Raw genomic sequence first — 19,313 nt, 5'->3', positions numbered from 1 at the left:
TGATCAAGCCTCCATAATGTTTGTGGGGCACAACATTACACATCTGTTTGATGGCAAAGAAAATGGAAGCTTGCCTATGTTAGGGTTAACGGGCAACATTGCTGGTGATTAGCTGAGGACAGTGTTCTGGTTGTGTGAATGTTGTATGTCTCTTGAAAGAACCACCTTCAGGGAGTAATTCAGAACAGGAGAGGTTGAGGCAACGTCCACCTTTTGGATTTTGCCTTATACTTTTGTAAAGGTAGCTATGGAGGGAGTTTTTTGTACTTGTGAAATGATCCAAGGCTAGGTCAGTTGACATCTCAATCTAGATCACACTTGGTGACTTGTTATTGATGGTGACATAATAGAAATGGGTTTTGAAGAACTGGGGAAGAAATGGAACAGCTTCAAGTGGAGAACACTGGTGCTAGTGCATTGGCTGTGGAAAGTCAGCTCAACTGTGTCATTAGGTGAGTCTACTGTTAAATATCAAGCAGCTAACAGCTACGATTTACCCTTTGTGTACTAAGAACAGTTTCTGGTGGCTGCACTTTGTACCAGTCTTCACTGTGGAAGACACTAGCAGTGTGTCAGCGGTCCGTGAGTGTCAGGGGGAAGGGTGTGCCTTAAGGAAAATGTGCCAGGCAAACTCAAAAGTCTTAAGGTGGATAAGTCACCTGGACCAGATGGACTACATCCCAGAGTCCTGAGAGAGGTTGCTGAAGAGATAACGGATGCATTGGCCATGATCTTTCAAGAATCACTCAATTTTGGCATGGTCCCGGAGGACTGGAAGATTGCAAATGTCATTCCACTCTTTAAGAAGGGAGGAAGGCAAAAGAAAGATTATAGGCCAAATAGTCTAACCTCAGTGGTTTGGAAAGTGTTGGAGTGTGTTATTAAGGATGAGGTTTCAGAGTACTTGGAGACTAATGATAAAATAAGTCAATGTCAGCATGGTTTATATAAAGGGAAATCTTGCCTGACAAATAAAAACACAAAATGCTGGCAGAACTCAGCAGGCCAGACAGCATCTATGGGAGGAGGTAGTGACGACGTTTCGGGCCGAAACCCTTCATCAGGAGGGCTGGAGGAGGAGGAGATCCAGCATCAGTCATGTGTCTTGCCTGACAAATCTGTTAGAGTTCGTTGAGGAAGTAGCAAGCAGGGTGGACAAAAGAGAGGAAGTGGATGTCATTTACTTGTATTTTCAGAAGGCATTTGATAAGGTGCCACACATGAGGCTGCTTAACAAGATAAAATCTTGTTAAGATAATGGCATGGATAGAGAAATGGCTGACAGGCAGAAGGCAGCGAGTAGGAATAAAGGGGGCTTTTTCTGGTTGGCTGCCAGTGACTAGTGATGTTCCTCAGGAGACAGTATTGGGACCACTACTTTTCATATTGTTTGTTCCTGATTTAGATAATGAAATTGATGGCCTTGTGGCAAAGTTTGCGAATGATGCAAAGATAGCTGTAGGGGTAGGTAGTGCTGAGGAAGCGATGTGATTGCAACAGGACTTAGACATATTGGAAGAATGGGCAAAAAAGTGGCAGATGGAATACAATGTTGGGAAATGTATGATAATACATTTTGGTAAAAGGAACAATAGTGTGGACTATTATCTAAATGGGGAGAAGGTTCAAATATCAGAGCTGCAGAGGGACTTAGGAGTCCTCGTGCAAGACTCCCAGAGGTTAACTTATAGGCTGAGTCTGTGGTAAAAAAGGCAAATGCAATGTTGGCATTTATTTCAAGGGGAATAGAATACAAAAGAAAGGAGATAATGCTGAGGCTTTATTAGATGATAGTCAGGTCGCACTTGGAGTATTGTCAACAGTTTTGGGCCCCATTAACTCAGAAAGCATGTGTTGTCAGAGTCCAGAGGAGGTTCACAAGGATGATTCTGGGAATGAAAGGGTTAACATATAAGGAGCGTTTGGCAGCTTTGTGCCTGTACTCACTGGAATTTAGAAGAATGTGGGGGGATCTCATTGAAACCTACCGAATGTTGAAAGGACTAGAAAGGGAGGATGTGGAGAGCATGTTTTCCTGTGGTGGGGGTATCCAGAACCAGAGGGCACATCCTCAAAATTGAGGGGCAGCCTTTTAGAACAGAGGTAAGGAGGAATTTTTTTTTAGTCAGAAAGTGATGAGTCTGTGGAATGCTCTGCCACAGACTTCAGCAGAGGCCAAGTCCGTGGATATATTTAAAGAGGAAGTTGATAGTTTCCTGATTGGTCAGGCCATCAAAGGATATGGCGAAAAGGCAGGTGTATGGGGTTGAGTGGGATCCAGGATCAGTCATGATGGAATGGCGGAGTAAACTCAATGGGCTGACTGTCCTGATTCTGCTCCTATGTCTTATGGTCTTATGTAGAGAGAAGCCAGGATATTGGTAGGAAGTGGGAAGTAACACCAGGGATCTGCTGTACTAAAGTACTACAGATAAATATTTGGAATATATGGAACTACCTTGAATTTGGGAGATCAAAACAGATGATTCAGCCCACTACAGACAGACACATTTCTCAGACTGCACTATCCCATTCACAGCTCCTTTCACTTCTTATCAACATTAGCTTCCTTTCTCGTTCACTTTCTTATTGAGCTCCATCATAAATAAGTAATGACGTTAACCTCAATATCTTAAATGTTCTACATTCTAACCATTTTCTGAATAAACCAGTTTCATCCAAATTCCTATTGATTTGTTAAGGAGTGTCTATTCTTTATTGTGATTAGTTTTACAATGATTCATTTGGAACTATTCTCCATCTGCCTTCTCTCTCAATTTCTTCCATAATTTTTTATCTTTATTATGCACCTTCGCCTTTTGTTTGAGAAACAAGCAGCTATCTCTCCTGATAGTTATAGCCTCACAATTTCACTATAAGTACAGAAAAGGTGGGAGCCTTTCTATGTTGCCATTCATAAGGTGGTTAATTATTCACACCAGTTCACCTTCCCACCCTATTTCATTTGCTCACCCTATCATTCTTCTAAGCCCCATTGAGTCTCAGTCTTGAATGGACTCAACAGAGCACTCTTGGTTAGGGAAGTTCAAAGAATGACTACCTTCCATGTGAGGATATTCCTCCTTATAGAGTCACAGATTGATAGAGTAATGCAGTAGAGAAATCTTACTGTGTGCCAACAAGATGCCCATTCAAGCTTTTGTCCCAGTTGTCAGTGTTTGGGCTATAACCTACTAAACTTTTCTTATTCATGTACCTGTCTAACTATCTTTTAAAAGTCAATGTTGTACCTGTCTCGACATCATCCACTGGCAGCTCATTCCACAAGCATACCTCCCCTCAGGTAGCCCCTCAGGTTCTGGTAAACTTTTCCCTTTAGTCCTTAATTCCCCAATCCTGGGATAAAGACTGAGTATATTCACCAAAAAGACTTATCCAGTCTTACCCTGAGATTATATATCCATGTTGTAACTTGTCTAGCCCTGGAAAACAATTTGCAGCATCTCCTCTCTCAAGAATTTCAGTAGCTTACCCTATGATTTTTCTAAGCTCCATTGAGTCAATGCTGATTATACTTGATCTTTGCTCAGAACATCCCCAAGAATCAATCTGCTATATTATATTTCCATTTCCTCAAAGACAAGTACAAGATTCAGGATTGTTTAATGTAATTTCCAGGCCACAAGTGTAAAGGAGAACGAAATAATTGTTACTCCGGATCTGATACAGCCCAAAAAAACATAATAAGGTAAAGAACAGAACAATTTAAAAAACACAATAGGTATACACTAAATATGTGTGTGTGTGCGCGCGCGTCCTTAACTCCTGGTGGAGTCGGGGCGCCGTCATGACAAGCTGTTTGCACCGATCTTTTTGGTGATTGCTCATCATACGGTGCGTCTTGGGCATCTGAAATCTGGCGGAGTCCATCCCTCTCCAGGTTTTTTTTTTAATGAGGTCAAGTTGCTAGCTCGACACTCAACCTAGCACAGATAGAGAGCGTGCAAAGGAGCCAGCTGGATGTGAACTCGGGACCTCTCGCCCCGAAGAGGCGAGTATACATAAGATAGCTTATATACATTGATTGTATGTCCATAAAGTGGCACTAAGCACAAGTGTGTCTGTACATAAGGTGACTCTGACAGGAAATGATAAAGTAGTGGTGGTGGGGGTGGAGGGGTGGGTTAGTGGTTAGTTCATCCTTGGCTAAGTGGTCATTTCAGTAAGATATCTTCAACTCTTGTATTCCAATCCATTTCAATAAAGGCTTAAATTGCCTTCCTAATTCCTTGCTCTGCTCACATCTTGACTTGCTGTGATTGCTGTTCAAGAATCATGAATTGCTTTGAATACTGATATTTATGAGTTTCCGGACTTTTAAGTAAGGCTACGTCCACGCTGCGCCAGATAAATCCGTAACCGAAGCTTTTTCTCTTCATCTTTACCCTCCGTCCACACTAAAACGGCGTTTTCGTCCCCTGAAACCGGAGAATTTCGGAAACTCTGTTCAGGGTGTGTAATTTTGAAAAAGTTGCTTGGCTGGAGCAGTGTGGATGGAGTAACTGGAGAAATCTGAAAACGCTGTCTGACGGCAGCGCGCCATTTCATTGTTTTCCTGAACACAACCCCCCACACAATCTAACAGTTTCAGAACAGACAAGACTGAAGCCAGAAGAGTTAGAAATGTACTCACCAAATACTTTGACCCATAACTTACTGAATAAATAAGTATACTCACTTTGCCCTGTTTTCTGCCCTTGCTTGTATGAAGGTGGTTTACCTATTTATGCAAGTACTTCTCTGACAATAGATGTGTAACAGCCGAATGTAACATTGTATGGAAATACAAGATAATACTGATGCAGACATGTTTTACACATTTGACAAGGTGCTTTATTAATGCAACAGAGTTCATCAGTTTTTCAATGTTCGTCATCAGCCGGTTCATACTGTCCGTGAACTCCCTGTCGGTTGCCTCCATACGCTGCAGTATTTGTTTTTTTTTTACTTTTAAGTCCTCCTGCGCGAGAGCCAACAGCTGACCATCGTTTAAGTTTTTCTAGTCTATAACTGAACAAACACGCACCGTCTTTCACAGTGAGATTCGACACCAAACATGTTGCTTGTTTTCGTTAGATGTGTCCTGCGCATGTGCAGTAGGAGGAGATTCGCTGAAATCTCCGTTTCAATATGGACAGAGGTATTTTTAAAAACACCTAGTGTGGACATCTATCGTTTTTACGCGAAACGGAATTTTCAAAATTATCCGGTGTAGTGTGGATGTAGCCTGAGATTCTGCTTTACCAGGTTTTTAACAGGAGTTAATTATTTTATTCTTCCCAGATTATACTCCATCTACCACTTTTTGACCATTTACTGAGCCTGTTTATATCCCATGGCAGTGTCCTTACAACTTTAAACTACCATTTTTTGGATCTTTATGCCCCATTTTCATTGTTTCTTTTACAAGATAGCAGAGATTCCTTTCCCTCATAAACTGGCTTTTTTCACTATTTAACTCCCCTTCTAAGCCTCATTTGGTTGGGAAAAAATTCTCTTGAAATTCTACTTAGAATTATTTTTCAAATGTGAGGTTGTTAAATGACAGGGGCAAAGTTTTGTTCAACTGCCATACTGGTCCTCAATGACATTGCTGACTCCTATCATGGAACATAGAGACCCAAAGTCTTGTTCGGCTGGCCCAATCAAGATGTTACTTTTCACTTGTGCTTCTATAGAATTGAAAGTAAAACTTCATTGTGCTTTCACATTACATGTAAAAGGTGTGCAGTGACTATACTGCATCTTTGCGTTGATTGCTGGGTTCCTTACCATGTCTGTATGATGAACCGAATTGTCTTTTTACCTCATCATTTACGCATCAGACACAGTATTTTTCATCTGAGCCCTGGAATATATGTATTGAAATGATTGTCTTGCATAAGAAGTGTAATGCACTAGAGAGTTGTAGCTGGAGATATGGAAAATGGGCAAAAAGAAGTATAAGCATCTATCTGAATTAGGAGGGTTGTTGATCGCACTTAGTGATTAAGAATTATGAAGATGAAGGACTTTTTTTTAATATGTAGCTGGTAGAGATTTCTGTTCAAGATGCTTTACAAGAAAGATTATTTTATGTTAATTGAAAATACTTCGATATTTTCTCCCTTTTCTTTCCACTTCCCTACTCCCCTGTAACTGCTTCTGCCCCTCTCCCTTTCCTTTGATATATTTTTCTTCTGATGCCCTTGCTATTCTGTGTCCCTCTTGCCCTCTCTCTGCATCCTGCTGCCCTGCATGCTTACAACATCCTTCCCTCTCCCTTATATATGTTCAGCAGTGTATAATTAATGTTATTTTTCATTATTTCAGCTTTCCGGTCTGGTCAGAGATCCCCTCCAGAGAGACGAATCCATCGCACCACCACTTCCTACACTGGTCCATTTACAACCTCACCATTAACTGCTAGCAAAGAAAATCTCCCAGTGCTGAATACCAGAATCATCTGCCCAGGTAGCCAGCATACTCAGACAGAAGCATTCTTGAGAAAGTTGGAGTAATAACATTAAACTTCTATTATTAGAACTGTTTATTTTCCTTGTGGGTACATAATTACCTCGTGAGTATCAAACTGTTCAGTGCAAAGAAATCAGGTTCACTTATTTTAATTCTAACTTCTACATTCTATTTGACTTAAATTATATTTAACATCTCAGGTTAAAGCATAACATTTTTCTTTTTAAAGATTCAAAGTACATTTATTATCAAAGTATGTATGCAGTATACAGCCCTGCGATTCTTCTTCCAACAGACAGCCACGAAACAAAGAAATGCCATGGAACCCATTTTGTAAAGGGCATTTAATAAAACCTCTCAAAACTCCTCAGAGGATTCAGATATGTTCAGATTTAGTCATTATGCTATAGAAAAGATGCATTAAGCCTGAAAGTGTCACGGCCCCGATCGTTAATTCCCTATTTTCTCCTAATTTCCTTTGATTGTGCCGTGGTTCTGACCGTTTATTTCCCATTTGCTCCTAATTCTCTTTGATGACGGCAGACCTGGTTTCCATCAGGACCTGCAGCATAAGAACCCTGGAATTACAACCACTAGTTGCCAGATCGTTGGTTTTGCCAGTGTGGTAATTAACACTTCCCGGCCATTTAGGACTGTGTGTTCTAAGTTTTGCTTCAGTACCGAGATTTACCTGTGAAACTCACTCTCTCTGTGTCAAGATCAGTTTTCTATTCCTACTCCAGTTCCAAAGTTTACCTATGAACCCCAGTCTCTCCGTGTCAAGATAAAATCCCGCCTGTCTCCTGCCTTCCTGCTCTCCCTCCTGTTTGCCGATCAACACTCACGGCTGCATCTGCATCCTTATTAAATCTCCGTGCCTGTGTCCTGCGCTTGGGTTTGCCTCGTTCGTTATAACAGAAAGATCTGGCCACTATGGACCCAGCGGACATGAATATCCTTCAACAAGCCCTCGCCAGCCAGGGTTCCCTACTGGGTCTGCATGACCAACTCCTCCAGGAGGTCACAGAGAACCTCCGTTTGCTGTCTGCTGACATAATGAAGATCAGTGATCAGGTGGACCATGTCTCCACTCATTTCACTCAACCCACTCCTGGAACCCAGCCTAGCCAGCCCAGCCAGCCTGTAGCGGCAAACCCCCACGTGTCAGCAACACCCTCACCAAGAGAGCTGCACATACCTGAGCCAGAGCACTGCTGGGGATTTGGGGAAGTGCTGGGCCTTCCTTCTACAATGCTCCTTGGTGTTCGAACAGCAGTCATCCACGTACTCCATGGATAAGTCGAAGATTGCTTATATCATGGGGTTGTTGCGGGGAAGTGCCTTAGCATGGGCCACAGCTGTTCGGGATAACCAACCGGATATCTGATCTTCCTTTATCATGGGAATGAGAAAGGTCTTTGACCACCCCGTCCGTGGTAAAGACACTGCCAAATGTCTACTCACTCTCCGCCAGGGCTTGCGCAGTATTGCCGAATATTCCATGGTGTTCCGGACATTAGCGGCTGACTCGGGGTGGAACGGTGAGGCACTCCAAGGGGTATTTTGGAATGGCCTCAGTGACATGGTGAAAGATGAGTTGGTGGCAAGGGACGACACCGACAGCCTGGATTCCTTGATCTCCCTAGCCACCAGATTGGACAATTGTTTCCGAGAACGCCATAGAGAAAGAACTGGGCGTCCACCATCTTTGACCACTCCTCGGCGCTCATTACCGCCTCCCGCCAGAACAAGCCTCTCTCCTCCTCCTGCTTCTAGAGTAACTCCCAGCCCGGACGTTTCCACCGCCCTGGGAGAGGAACCCATGCAGCTGGGACGGAACTGCCTTTCCCCACAGAACGACTCCGGAGATTTAGAGCGGGTGAGTGTCTCTATTGCGACCAGTCTGGCCACTTCCGTGCTACCTGTCCCCTTCGGCCAAAAAGGGAAGGCTCACCAGTAGAAAGAGGGACCCTGGTGAGTCAGACAACATTCCTTTCTGTTCCCTGAACCCGGATGCAGATGCCAGCTACTTTACATTACAGCCAACTGTTCCTGCCTCTGTCAGCAATAGTGGACTCTGGCGCTGAGGGAAAACTTTTGGGTGAAAACATAGCTTCCCAGGCCAGAATTCCTCGTGAGCCATTGAGTACTCCCTTGGAAGCCCGGGCACACACTTCATACCACCCCTGTCTCTCTTTCTCTCCAGAAACCATTGGGAAAAGGTATGATTCATTTTAATTTCCTCTCTTCAAGCTCCGATAGTTCTCGGTTATCCCCGGTTAAACTGCCATAATCCCCACATTGACTGGTCCACCTGGAAGATAGTCAGCTGGAATTCGGTCTGTCACTCCACTTGTCTACAATCGGCCCTTTCCCCTGTGTGAAAGTCACCGCGACCTCGTCTGCCTCTGAAACCCTCGACTTATCCATGGTTCCAGCGGAGTACCACGATCTGGGAGAAGTGTTTAGCGAACAACGGGCTCTTTCCCTGCCTCCACACCGCTCTTATGATTGCGCAATTGACTGTCTCCCCAGAGCCCCTCTACCTACCAGTCGGCTGTATAACTTGTCCCGGCCAGAAAGGGAAGCAGTGGAGGCTTACCTAAATGACTCTCCCGCGGCTGGCATTATCCGACCCTCATCTTCCCCTGTAGGCGCAGGTTTCTTCTTCGTGGGGAAGAAAGACGGCTCACTGTGCCCCTGCATTAACTACCGTGGCCTGAATAGCATCCCCATAAAGAATAAGTATCCACTGCCCCTTATCAACTCTGCTTTTGAACCCCTTCATGGAGCCACAATTTTCTCTAAATTGGACCTACGGAGTGCCTATCACCTGGTTAGGATAAGGGAGGGAGATGAGTGGAAAATTGCTTTTAACACCCCTCTTGATCACTTTGAATACCTGATCAAGCCCTTTGGTCTTACCAATGCCCCTGCCGTCTTCCAAGCCCTGATAAATGATGTCCTTAGGGACGTTATTAACCGTTGCGTTTTTGTTTATTTGGATGACATCTTAATCTTCTCCCGCAGTCTTCAGGAACACACCCACCATGTCAGTCAGGTTCTGCAGAGGCTTTGTGAGAATAAACTATTGGTGAAGGCTGAGAAGTGCGCGTTTCATGTCCTTTCTGTCAGTTTCTTGGGGTATATCATCGAGAGTGGGCAAGTGAGGGCAATTCCCAAAAAGATCTGTGCAGTGGCGGAGTGGCCAAAACCCACGACACTCAAGCAACTCTAGCGATTTCTGGGCTTTGCAAACTTTTATCGTCGCTTCATCAGGGATTACAGCCGGTGGCAGCATCCCTTACTCGACTCACCTCTCTTGCAACCCCTTTTCACTGGGACCCCGAAGTGGACTCAGCCTTCTCAGAGCTGAAGAGGCGTTTCACCTCTGCTCCCATCCTGGTCCAACCAGACCCCTCTTGTCAATTCATTGTGGAGATCGACGCCTCCAACTCTGGGGTGGGAGCGGTCCTCTCCCAAAGCTCCGTCCCAGACCAAAAGCTCCATCCTTGCGCCTTCTCTCGCCATCTATCCCCCACCAAATGGAACTACGACGTTGGGAACCAGGAGTTACTAGCCGTTAAACTCACTTTGGAGGAGTGGAGGCACTGGCTAGAGGAAGCGGAGCATCCATTCATCATCTGGACAGACTACAAGAACCTCGCATACATCCAAACCACCAAATGCCTGAATTCCCGCTAAGCTCGTTGGGCATTATTTTTCAGCCATTTCAGATTCACACTCACCTATTGTCCAGGATCCAAGAACAGGAAGCCCGATGCTCTCTCTCGTCAATACATCTCCGAGGAGGGCCTTCCCAACCCCAAGACTATCCTTCCACCATCCCGTGTGGTGGCTGCCCTCACCTGGGAGATCGAATCTATAGTCAAGGAGGCCTGACGGTCTCAACCTGACCCAGGCAATGGACCCTCCAATCGCCTCTTTGTGCTGAACTCTGTTCGGTCTCAGGCACATGTCTCATTTTGCCTGCCATCCCAGGATCGATTGGACACTGTCCCTTCTGAAGAGACATTTCTGGTGACCCTCCCTGGATGCTGACACTCGTTCCTTTGTCTCTGCCTGTTCTGTTTGTGCCCGTGGAAAAGCCTCCCACCGACCACCTGCTGGATTGCTTCGTCCCCTACCTGTTCCTAGCTGCCCTTGGTCTCACATTGCACTGGATTTCGTTATGGGACTGCCTCCTTCACATGGGAAAACTGCTGTATTCACTGTTGTGGACCGCTTCTCCAAAGCCGCGCACTTTGTAGCCCCTCCCAAGCTCCCTACAGCCCGTGAAGCAGCCGACCTCCTTGTTCATCACATCTTCCACCTTCATGGAATTCCCTCTGACATTATTTCTGACCAGAGCCTCCAATTCATCTCTCAAGACTGGAGATCCTTTTGTCAAGCTCTTGGAGCCTCAGTAAGTCTGTCTTCCGGCTTCCATCTGCAGACTAACTGTCAAACAGAACGAGCTAACCGGGATTTGGAAGCAACACTGTGCTGCATAACCACCAACAACCCGTCATCCTGGAGCACCCATCTCGCTTGGGTAGAGTGCGCCCACAACTCCCTGGTCAGCACCGCCACTGGAATGTCGCCCTTTGAATACTTCTTCAGTTACCAACCCCTTCTGTTTCCTGCACGTGAAGAAGACATTGCTGTGCCTTCAATTCAGGCCCATCTCTGCTGGTGCCGCAAGATCTGGAAGGACGCATGCACGGCCCTGCTCCGCTCAGCCGATCACAACTGGAGGTTTGCCGATTGTCATTGAATTCCTGCACCCAATTATCGGCCTGGGCAGAAGGTTTGGCTCATGTCAAAAGACATCCCCCTCAAGAATGAACCCAAGAAATTCACCCCTCGCTATCTGGGACCATTCGAGATTGAGAGTGGCATCAACCCCTCGGTGGTCAGACTCAAACTGCACAGATCCATGCACATTCATCCCACGTTCCACGTCTCTCTGTCTGTCAGCCCTTTGTGCAGAACCCGCTCCACCCGCTCGGATTATTGACAACTTCCCAGTGTACACCATCTGGCAAATGCTGGATGTGTGCCACCGAGGCATGGGTTTCCAGTATCTGGTGGATTGGGAGGGATATGGTCCAGAGGAACACTCCTGGATTCCCTGCTTCTTCCTCCTGGACCCTTCCCTCCTCCGTGATTTCTATCGAGACAATCGGACAAGCCTGGTGGTTCACCTGGAGGCTCCCGTTGGGGGGGTGGGGATGTGGTATTGTCACGGTCTCAATTGTTAATTCCCTATTTTCTCCTAATTTCCTTGATTGTGCCACGGTTCCAACCGTTGATTCCCCATTTTCTCCTAATTCCCTTTGATGACAGCACCCCTGGTTTTCATCAAGACCTGCAGCATAAGAACCCTGGCTTTGCACCCACTAGTTGCCAGATCGCTGGTTTTGCCAGTGTGGTAATTAACGTTTCCCGGCCGCTTAGGACTGTGTGTTCTAAGTTTTGCTTCAGTACCGAGATTTCCCTGTGAAACTCAGTCTCTCCGTGTCAAGATAAATTTCTGCCTGTCTCCTGCATTCCTGCCGTCCCTCCTGTTTGCCGTTCAATGCTCATGCCTGCATCTGCATCTTAACTAAATCTCCATGTCTGTGTCCTGTGCTTGGGTTCGCCTCATTCATTGCAACAGAAAGCGTACAAAAGAGAGTTAAGAACATAAGAAATAGGGGCAGGAGTCAGCCATCTGGCCCTCTGAACTCGCTCTGCCATTCAATAAGATTATAGCTGATCTGACCGTGGACTCAGCTCCCCCTGTGTTTTCCCCATAACCATTAATTTCCCTTCCAAGCTGTAGGGACTGTTCCAGCTACACTTAAACTCACTACATTACACAAGCAAGTACCTTGCCTGTTGAGGATGAAGTTGGAGGTATACAAATGAAATGGCCTTAGTCCTGACACTCTGTCCCCAAACGTCCACTTGAAAGTTATTACCACTATATTGTGGAATTTGTAGAATATAGAGGAGTGCAGCACAGGAACAGGCCATTCAGCCCACAGTGTTGTGCTAAACCAGCTAAAAAGCAAATCAAAAACACCCACACACTAATCCCTCCATCTTCCTTACATTCACGTGCCTATCCAAAAGGCTCTTAAAAGCCTCTAATGTATTTGCCTCTACCACCATACCAGGCAACACACTCCAGGCATCCATAATGCTCTTGAGCGAAAAAACTTACCCCTCACATCCCCCTTGAACCCATCACCTCTCAACTTCAATGCATGCCTTCTGGAATTTGACATTTCAACACTGGGAAACAGATACTCTCTGTACACTCTATCTGTGGTTATATCACCTAGATCTAATTACATTAAAATTCTGCTAGCTGGATCCTATGACCCAAAATTTTAATTTGATGTTATGTCTTTGTATGATTAGATGCAAAGCTGTGTATTTGCGATTGTGTCAGCAATGTCAGAGCCTGGTTTATTACTTAGGAGGATTACTAACTTTATTACATATTTGTTCGGGTTTAATATATAGGATAATAAACAACGTGTTTAAGAAGGTTTTGTTTTATGCATACAATGTCAGCCCAATTCTTCTCTTTCTTTCCATCCTCCATTTTAAGCACTGTTGAAAGTCTTTGACTAATTTTTTGCTCAGCTGTTTATGTAGCTCAGCAGTTTTGTTTTGATAATATTCTTGTGAACCAACTTTTGAACATTATAATCTAAATGAATTGTAACATTACTGTTATTAATTGTGCTCTAGTAAGGCAGCATATTCTGGAAGCTCTTTCAAGGAAATACTCTGGCCACATGGGGAAGGCATTGTTGTTAGATTTTAAATAATTTACTCCAGTTGTGGAGCTTTAACTGGTGGGGTGAATATCAGTGATTGATGACTGATATTTCTTGGTGAAATTGAATAATTGGAGCAAATACGAAGCATATCCTCAACTCTACACAGCTCTAGTGGAGATGGCTCCTTCAGAGTGAGGTTATTCAATTCATGTCCTACAGTTGTTTACTGATCAGAATATGGTGCTGTGGACTTTGGAAAACTGGATAGGAAGGGTACAATTTAGGTCGACCTTAAAAACTTCCACAAGCCATCACTGACTTGGTAGAGATGTAGTCTGCTTATACCCAAGGTTGCTGGAGAAAGAATCGCACCCCATTCCTTAATCCTTCCCTGGCCGCTCCATACCCCACCCACCACCAATCTTCCAGCCTCAAAAAGCCGGCACTATATGCAGTGCCTTGAAAGAAATATTCAATCTCTACAACTATTTTCACATTTTACTGTCTCATTTTCTAAATTTAAAATATATTTGAGCGATTTTTGAGCTATTCTACAAAACACTGTGCATCAAAAGAAAACTTCAAAACCTTTCAACAATTTACTAAAAATTGAAAACCAAGCTTGTGAGGCTATGAAAGTATTCATTTCCTTTGTAATTACTACACTAACTTTTCTCAGGTGCAATATTGTGCATTGCCTTACCAACTCATCCAAATCTTTTTTGATGCAGAAAATTAGAGGATCACTTGTTTTCAATAAATGCATAAGAGTAAGGACCCCTCGCTCTCTGTAAGGTCCAACAGTACGGTAGATTTTCAACAGACCAAACCAAAATGAAGACAAAAGGGCATTCAAGGCAAGTCAGGGAAATGAAAATAGAGAAGTGCAAACCTGGGAAAGAGTACAAGACCATATAAAAAGGTACTGAACATACCTTGGAGCTCAGTGCAGCCCATTATTAAAAAAATGCAAAAAATATGAAACTACAGCCACACTGTTAAGGTCAGGCAGCCCCTCTAAACAGTCGCCGGAGAACGGCACTTGTAAGAGTGGCTACTGTGATGCCAACAGTCACTTAGTGAGCTGCAGAAGTCAGTGGCTGCAACTGGAGATGAAGTTCATGGTTCCACAACTGCTAAGGCCTTGTACAAAACAGTGTTTATGGAAGAGTGGCAAGGAAGAAGTACTGGCTAAAAAAAACATAACCTTGTCTGTAAAGACTATGCGAAGTGTCATTAGAAGATGCTGTAAAGATTCGGAAGAAGACCTTGTGGTTGAATGAGACTAAAAGTGGAACATTTTAGCCTCAGCACTAAGTGGTACGTGTGGTGTAAATACTGCACATCAGCCAGGTAACACCAACCCTACTGTAAAGTATAGTGGAGATAGCATCATGCTCTGGGGTTGCCACCATTTCATCATGGCTGACCCATTTCCCTCAACTCCATTCTCCTGCCTTCTCCCCATAAACTTTCACTCCTTGACTAACAGTAGCCTATCAATCTCCACCTTAAAGCCATCCAGTGAGCTGACCTCCACAGTCACCTGTTGGAATGAATTCCACAATTTCACCACCCTTTGGCTAAAATAATTTCTCCTCATCTTTATTCTAATTAGTGTCCCTCTATTTTTAAGGTGTGGCCTTTGGTCCTAGATTCCCTCACCAAAAGAAAAGTCCTATTCAAATCCACTCTATCTCGGCCTTTCAACATTTGATAGGTTTCAGTGAGATCCACCCACCCCATACTTCTAAATTCCAGCCAGTACAGGCCCAGAGCCTTCAATCGCTGCTGAAATGATAACCCTTTCACCTTTTCATTCCTGGAATCATTCTCATGAACACTCTCCAATGTCACCACATCCTTCCTTAAATAAGGGTCCCAAAACTGCTGACAGTACTTCAAGTTTCCAGTAGGTGGCGTGGCACATGGCAGCAGTGGCCTTTTGGATCTGGTGCTACTTTAATTTAGTTTTTTAATTTAATTTTAAGGCACAATTAGGGTTTAGGGCAATGGATAACAGAGTGACTATCTACCATCGCCAGATACTGCTACAATACAGAGATCGCCCAAAAACAAACCCTCATGGAAATCTGCTGGTTAGGCTTGCTGAGGGAATTGGGCCTGCAGTCCTGGGATTCGCCTGCTGCCGGTGACCAGAGTTGGGGACGTCATAAGTGGTGTGCGAGGAAGCGGAAGCGAGGCGAGCGGGCAGGAGTCCGTGCCAGTAAAAAAGTAAGCCGTAGCCGGCTGGTTCTCCTGTCCATTCTGCTCTCCAAAATCTGTTTGCTGAGGGAATCGGGCCTGCAGTCCTCGGAGTCGCCTGATGCCAGTGGCTGGAGTTGGGGACTTCGTAAGTGGTGTGTGAGGAAGTGGAAGCGAGGCGAGTGGGCAGGAGTCCATGCCAGGGAAAAAAGTAAGCCGTAGCCGGCCGGTTCTCCCGTCCATTCTGCTCTCCAATGGACATTAAATTGGACTACATCTGTGGCGACGAAATACTCGGCGGGAGTACAGAAACGGACGGAATCCTGGACGCCGCCATTCAGCTGTCTGTTTATGTAACAGATTTTCCCCCAAGCCATCGGACTACCAACCTACTGCCCTCTGCTGTGCCTATTGTCTTGTTTATTGTCTATTGTAATGCCTGCACTGTTCTGTGTACTTTATGCAGTCCTGGGTAGGTCTGTAGTCTAGTGTAGTTTTTGTGTTGTTTTTACGTAGTTCAGTGTACTTTTTGTATTGTTCATGTAGCACCATGGTCCTGAAAAACATTGTCTCGTTTTTACTGTATACTGTATCAGCAGTTATGGTCGAAATGACAATAAAAAGTGACTTGATTTGAAGTGAGGCTTTACCAGTGCCTTGTAAAGTCTCAGTCCTCTTGAAATGAATGCTAGCATTGCATTCACCACCTTCTCCACCAATTCAACCTGCAAATTAACCTTCAGGGAATCCTGCACGTGGACTCGCCAAAGTGCACACAAGGTTCTTTTTGTCTGTGCTTCCTCACATGCATGGACTGTACACTGCCAAATTGTATAACCTGAATTTTATTTCTTCCTCTTTCCTTCGGAGAATGCACCTTCCAATTTTCCCACTCACCTGGTCACAGTTCAAGAGCTTATTTCTGAATAGTTCCCAATGTTTTACATCACCTTTCATGTTGTACTAATTTGATGGGCCACGATACCAACCTGTCACTCAGTCAACTATAAGAGTTTGATAAGACCAGCCACTCTACAGGGAGGATGGATCGGAGAATCAAGCTGCTAGGCTCTGCTCTCCCACTGGATATTTTGACAAAATGATTTTTGACTCCACTGCTCTGGCCAATTAGTTGAAGGTGGAGCAGAACGGGAGTGATTTTAAGGACCCTCCAGACTCCTGCATCTACATTGGAGCCCCTTGATTACAGTTCCTTACCAAGCAATCTGAATCAGTGGAAGGCACTTATGCAAATCAGGCCTGATTTACCTATAGGTAAGCAGCCAATGGGCTGGACGTAATCACTTTAATTCTTGAGGTTTTGATGAGCTGAAAGTCTGAGAAATATCAAATTAGTTGTGCAATTTGTGGTATTTACAGTGGATATCGCTCATTAGCCTGTCCCTAAAATGGGAAAGAATGGGTGGGGGAGATACATATGTATTGTCAGGAGATGGAACTGATGCAAACCATCCAGAGAACATGAAAATAATTCAGGGAAGGGACCAGAGGGGACAAGATCAAAGAAGATTGAATGTTCTTCAAAAGTAGAGGCAATACTGGAACCAGTAGTCTCCCAGGGTAGCACCATTTATTTGGACTGGGGCAAATGAGAAGATCTTGAAGGTTAGAGCAAGTTAAACTAGACAGGGCAGGAAGATGAAGTCTGGGGACTGGTTGTGGCTGTTCAAGGAAGAATTAGGGAGACCAAACTACTGAAGGATGAAGGTAAAGGAGAACTGGATGTCTATGTGTAAAGAAAATCCATAACATCAAGTAAATAATGATAGACTGAGTGGCAGAGAGAGAGAGAAAGAGTTGGGATATTGGTCCAAAGGCATACATGAGAAGTTCAATCATGGCAGCAGTTAGTGCTGTCTCTGCTCCTACCCAGTATGGATATGATTGGGTATTTCCCTTTTCTGTCACTCCTAGATTTGTGACCTATATTGAGCCTAACTTTAGTAATATGCCTGTCAATTTTGTTGACGCTTGCTTGAAGTTCCTTGATCTGTGTTATCCCTCAGAAAGGATAATTAACTGTGTATTTCACTTACCTCTGTACTACCTTACAAAACTACCAATGTAATGTGTCTGTCTTACCTCAGGTTTACGAGCTGGACTTGCTGCCTCCATCGCTGGAAGCTCAATCATCAGCAAAATGTTATTAGCGAACATCGATCCTTTTGGAGCCACCCCATTCATTGACCCTGATCCAGACTCTCTGTAAGAAGTGTTATCTCTACACCAGTCTTAATGATCTGCATTGTGCCGCCTGAAAGCCACAGAGAATAGAAGGCTGTTAGTCCTCTACACGTTTTAGCTTGTGCTTGTTCAGAAATCCATTTTGCGTTGATGTATCTCTGACTGTCTTCTCTGTTGTTGAGCTCATCACTGAGCCCAGCAGTGAGGGTCAGGGTTTGGGTCCGTTTCACTTCTGTCAACGCTTGTTCAGAGGGCTGGCTTCCAAACAAGAACCTGATTCAATTGAACAGGATCACCAACCCTGTGGGATGTGGTAACTGCTCTCACTGATTTGCTTTGCTGTTCTATTTTAATTACTTATGATTACACTTCAAATAATTTAAGTCTAGTTGAATAGTTTTTAAATGTTTCTGACAATCAGAGATATGTAAACACTTTTTTAAAAAGTACTAAATACCCAAAAGCTGTCTTAAGCATTCCATGGGCAGTGTCTTAGGATTTCTGTCTGAGGCCAGCTCACGTCCCAGAGGCCACAGTATCTCAGAGAGTGCCAGTCAGGTACTGAACGGTCAGCTTACCTGATCATCTACATCCAGTAGAAATGTACAGCAGTGGTAGCAAGCCTGGGTCCAAGCTAGTTGTTAATATATCTGTGTATTTGCCTTAGGTTATTTTTGCAAAACTGATAGAAAACTCTTCCTTTTTGGGAAGGTTATTTTACTGGTTGATCTTTTAACGCACACATTAATAGACATTTTTGTGACGAAAGCCATGTTTTTTTCCCCACAATTCAGAGAAGGCTACACCGAAAAGTGTGTTATGAACAATTATTTTGGAATTGGATTAGATGCCAAAATCTCCTTGGAATTTAACAACAAGCGTGAGGAGCATCCTGAGAAATGCAGGTAGTTACCAGTCTTTCATCGTTTTACATTGGAGACGCAAGGTGAGAGCTATGGTTCACTCTACAGAATCCTATGCTTTTGAACTAAGCTACAAGTACAAGGCAGTGGTAATCAGGAAGCAACATTCAAAAGATTTCGGAAGTGCCAAAGTATGTCCACAAAAGAGTTGTATGTGTTTTGATGTCTGGGTAAAGATCTTGGATCTGTTCAAGACTGTGATAGAGCCATGCAACATGGAAACAGGTGCTTCAGTACATAAAGTCTGAAGCCAACCAAAAAGCACCCATTTTACTCTCATTAACTCAGTCAGATTCTACCATTCATCTATGCACTAGGAACAATTTGCAGTAGCCATTTAATCCACCAATGCATACATCTTTGGGATATAGGCACTTCATATAGGGATATATGAAGCTGTCAAGCAGCAACAACCAGCTGCCCATTTATGCCACTCTGACCTTCAGACCCTGATTGATAGACACTCAGAGGGAAAGATTTTCTGAAATAGATTACTCAGAGCTCAGCAGATACAAGACCATTAAACCATTAAGTACAGGAGCAGAATTAGGCCATTCAGGGAGAACATTTGAGGGGAGTGTTTCCAGAGTAAATCATAAACAGGATTCTGAGGATGCTGAAAATCTGAAGACAAAATCGAAAATGCTGCAAGTACTCACCAGAACAGTCAGCGTCTGAGGGGAAAGAAAGACTTAACCTTTCAGATCAGTGATAGACAACAGAC

The 19,313-nt window shown here is 44.2% G+C and overlaps 1 protein-coding gene across 7 annotated transcripts in view; it reads left to right on the top strand.

Annotated features, from left to right (window-relative positions):
* dgkh (diacylglycerol kinase, eta) overlaps positions 1-19,313 on the top strand; it is a 522,439-nt gene that overhangs the window by 389,453 nt on the left and 113,673 nt on the right. For all 7 annotated transcript variants that reach the window (XM_073046012.1, XM_073046011.1, XM_073046013.1 and 4 more), the window contains 3 exons: positions 6,334-6,474; positions 17,570-17,687; positions 18,461-18,571. In XM_073046012.1, the coding sequence (XP_072902113.1) occupies positions 6,334-6,474; positions 17,570-17,687; positions 18,461-18,571 (370 nt within the window). The remainder of the gene's footprint in view (positions 1-6,333; positions 6,475-17,569; positions 17,688-18,460; positions 18,572-19,313) is intronic.

The sequence above is a fragment of the Hemitrygon akajei genome, chromosome 5 (assembly GCF_048418815.1).
Source record: "Hemitrygon akajei chromosome 5, sHemAka1.3, whole genome shotgun sequence".
Lineage (NCBI taxonomy): Eukaryota > Metazoa > Chordata > Chondrichthyes > Myliobatiformes > Dasyatidae > Hemitrygon > Hemitrygon akajei.
This window is presented reverse-complemented; position numbering and strand designations above follow the sequence as displayed.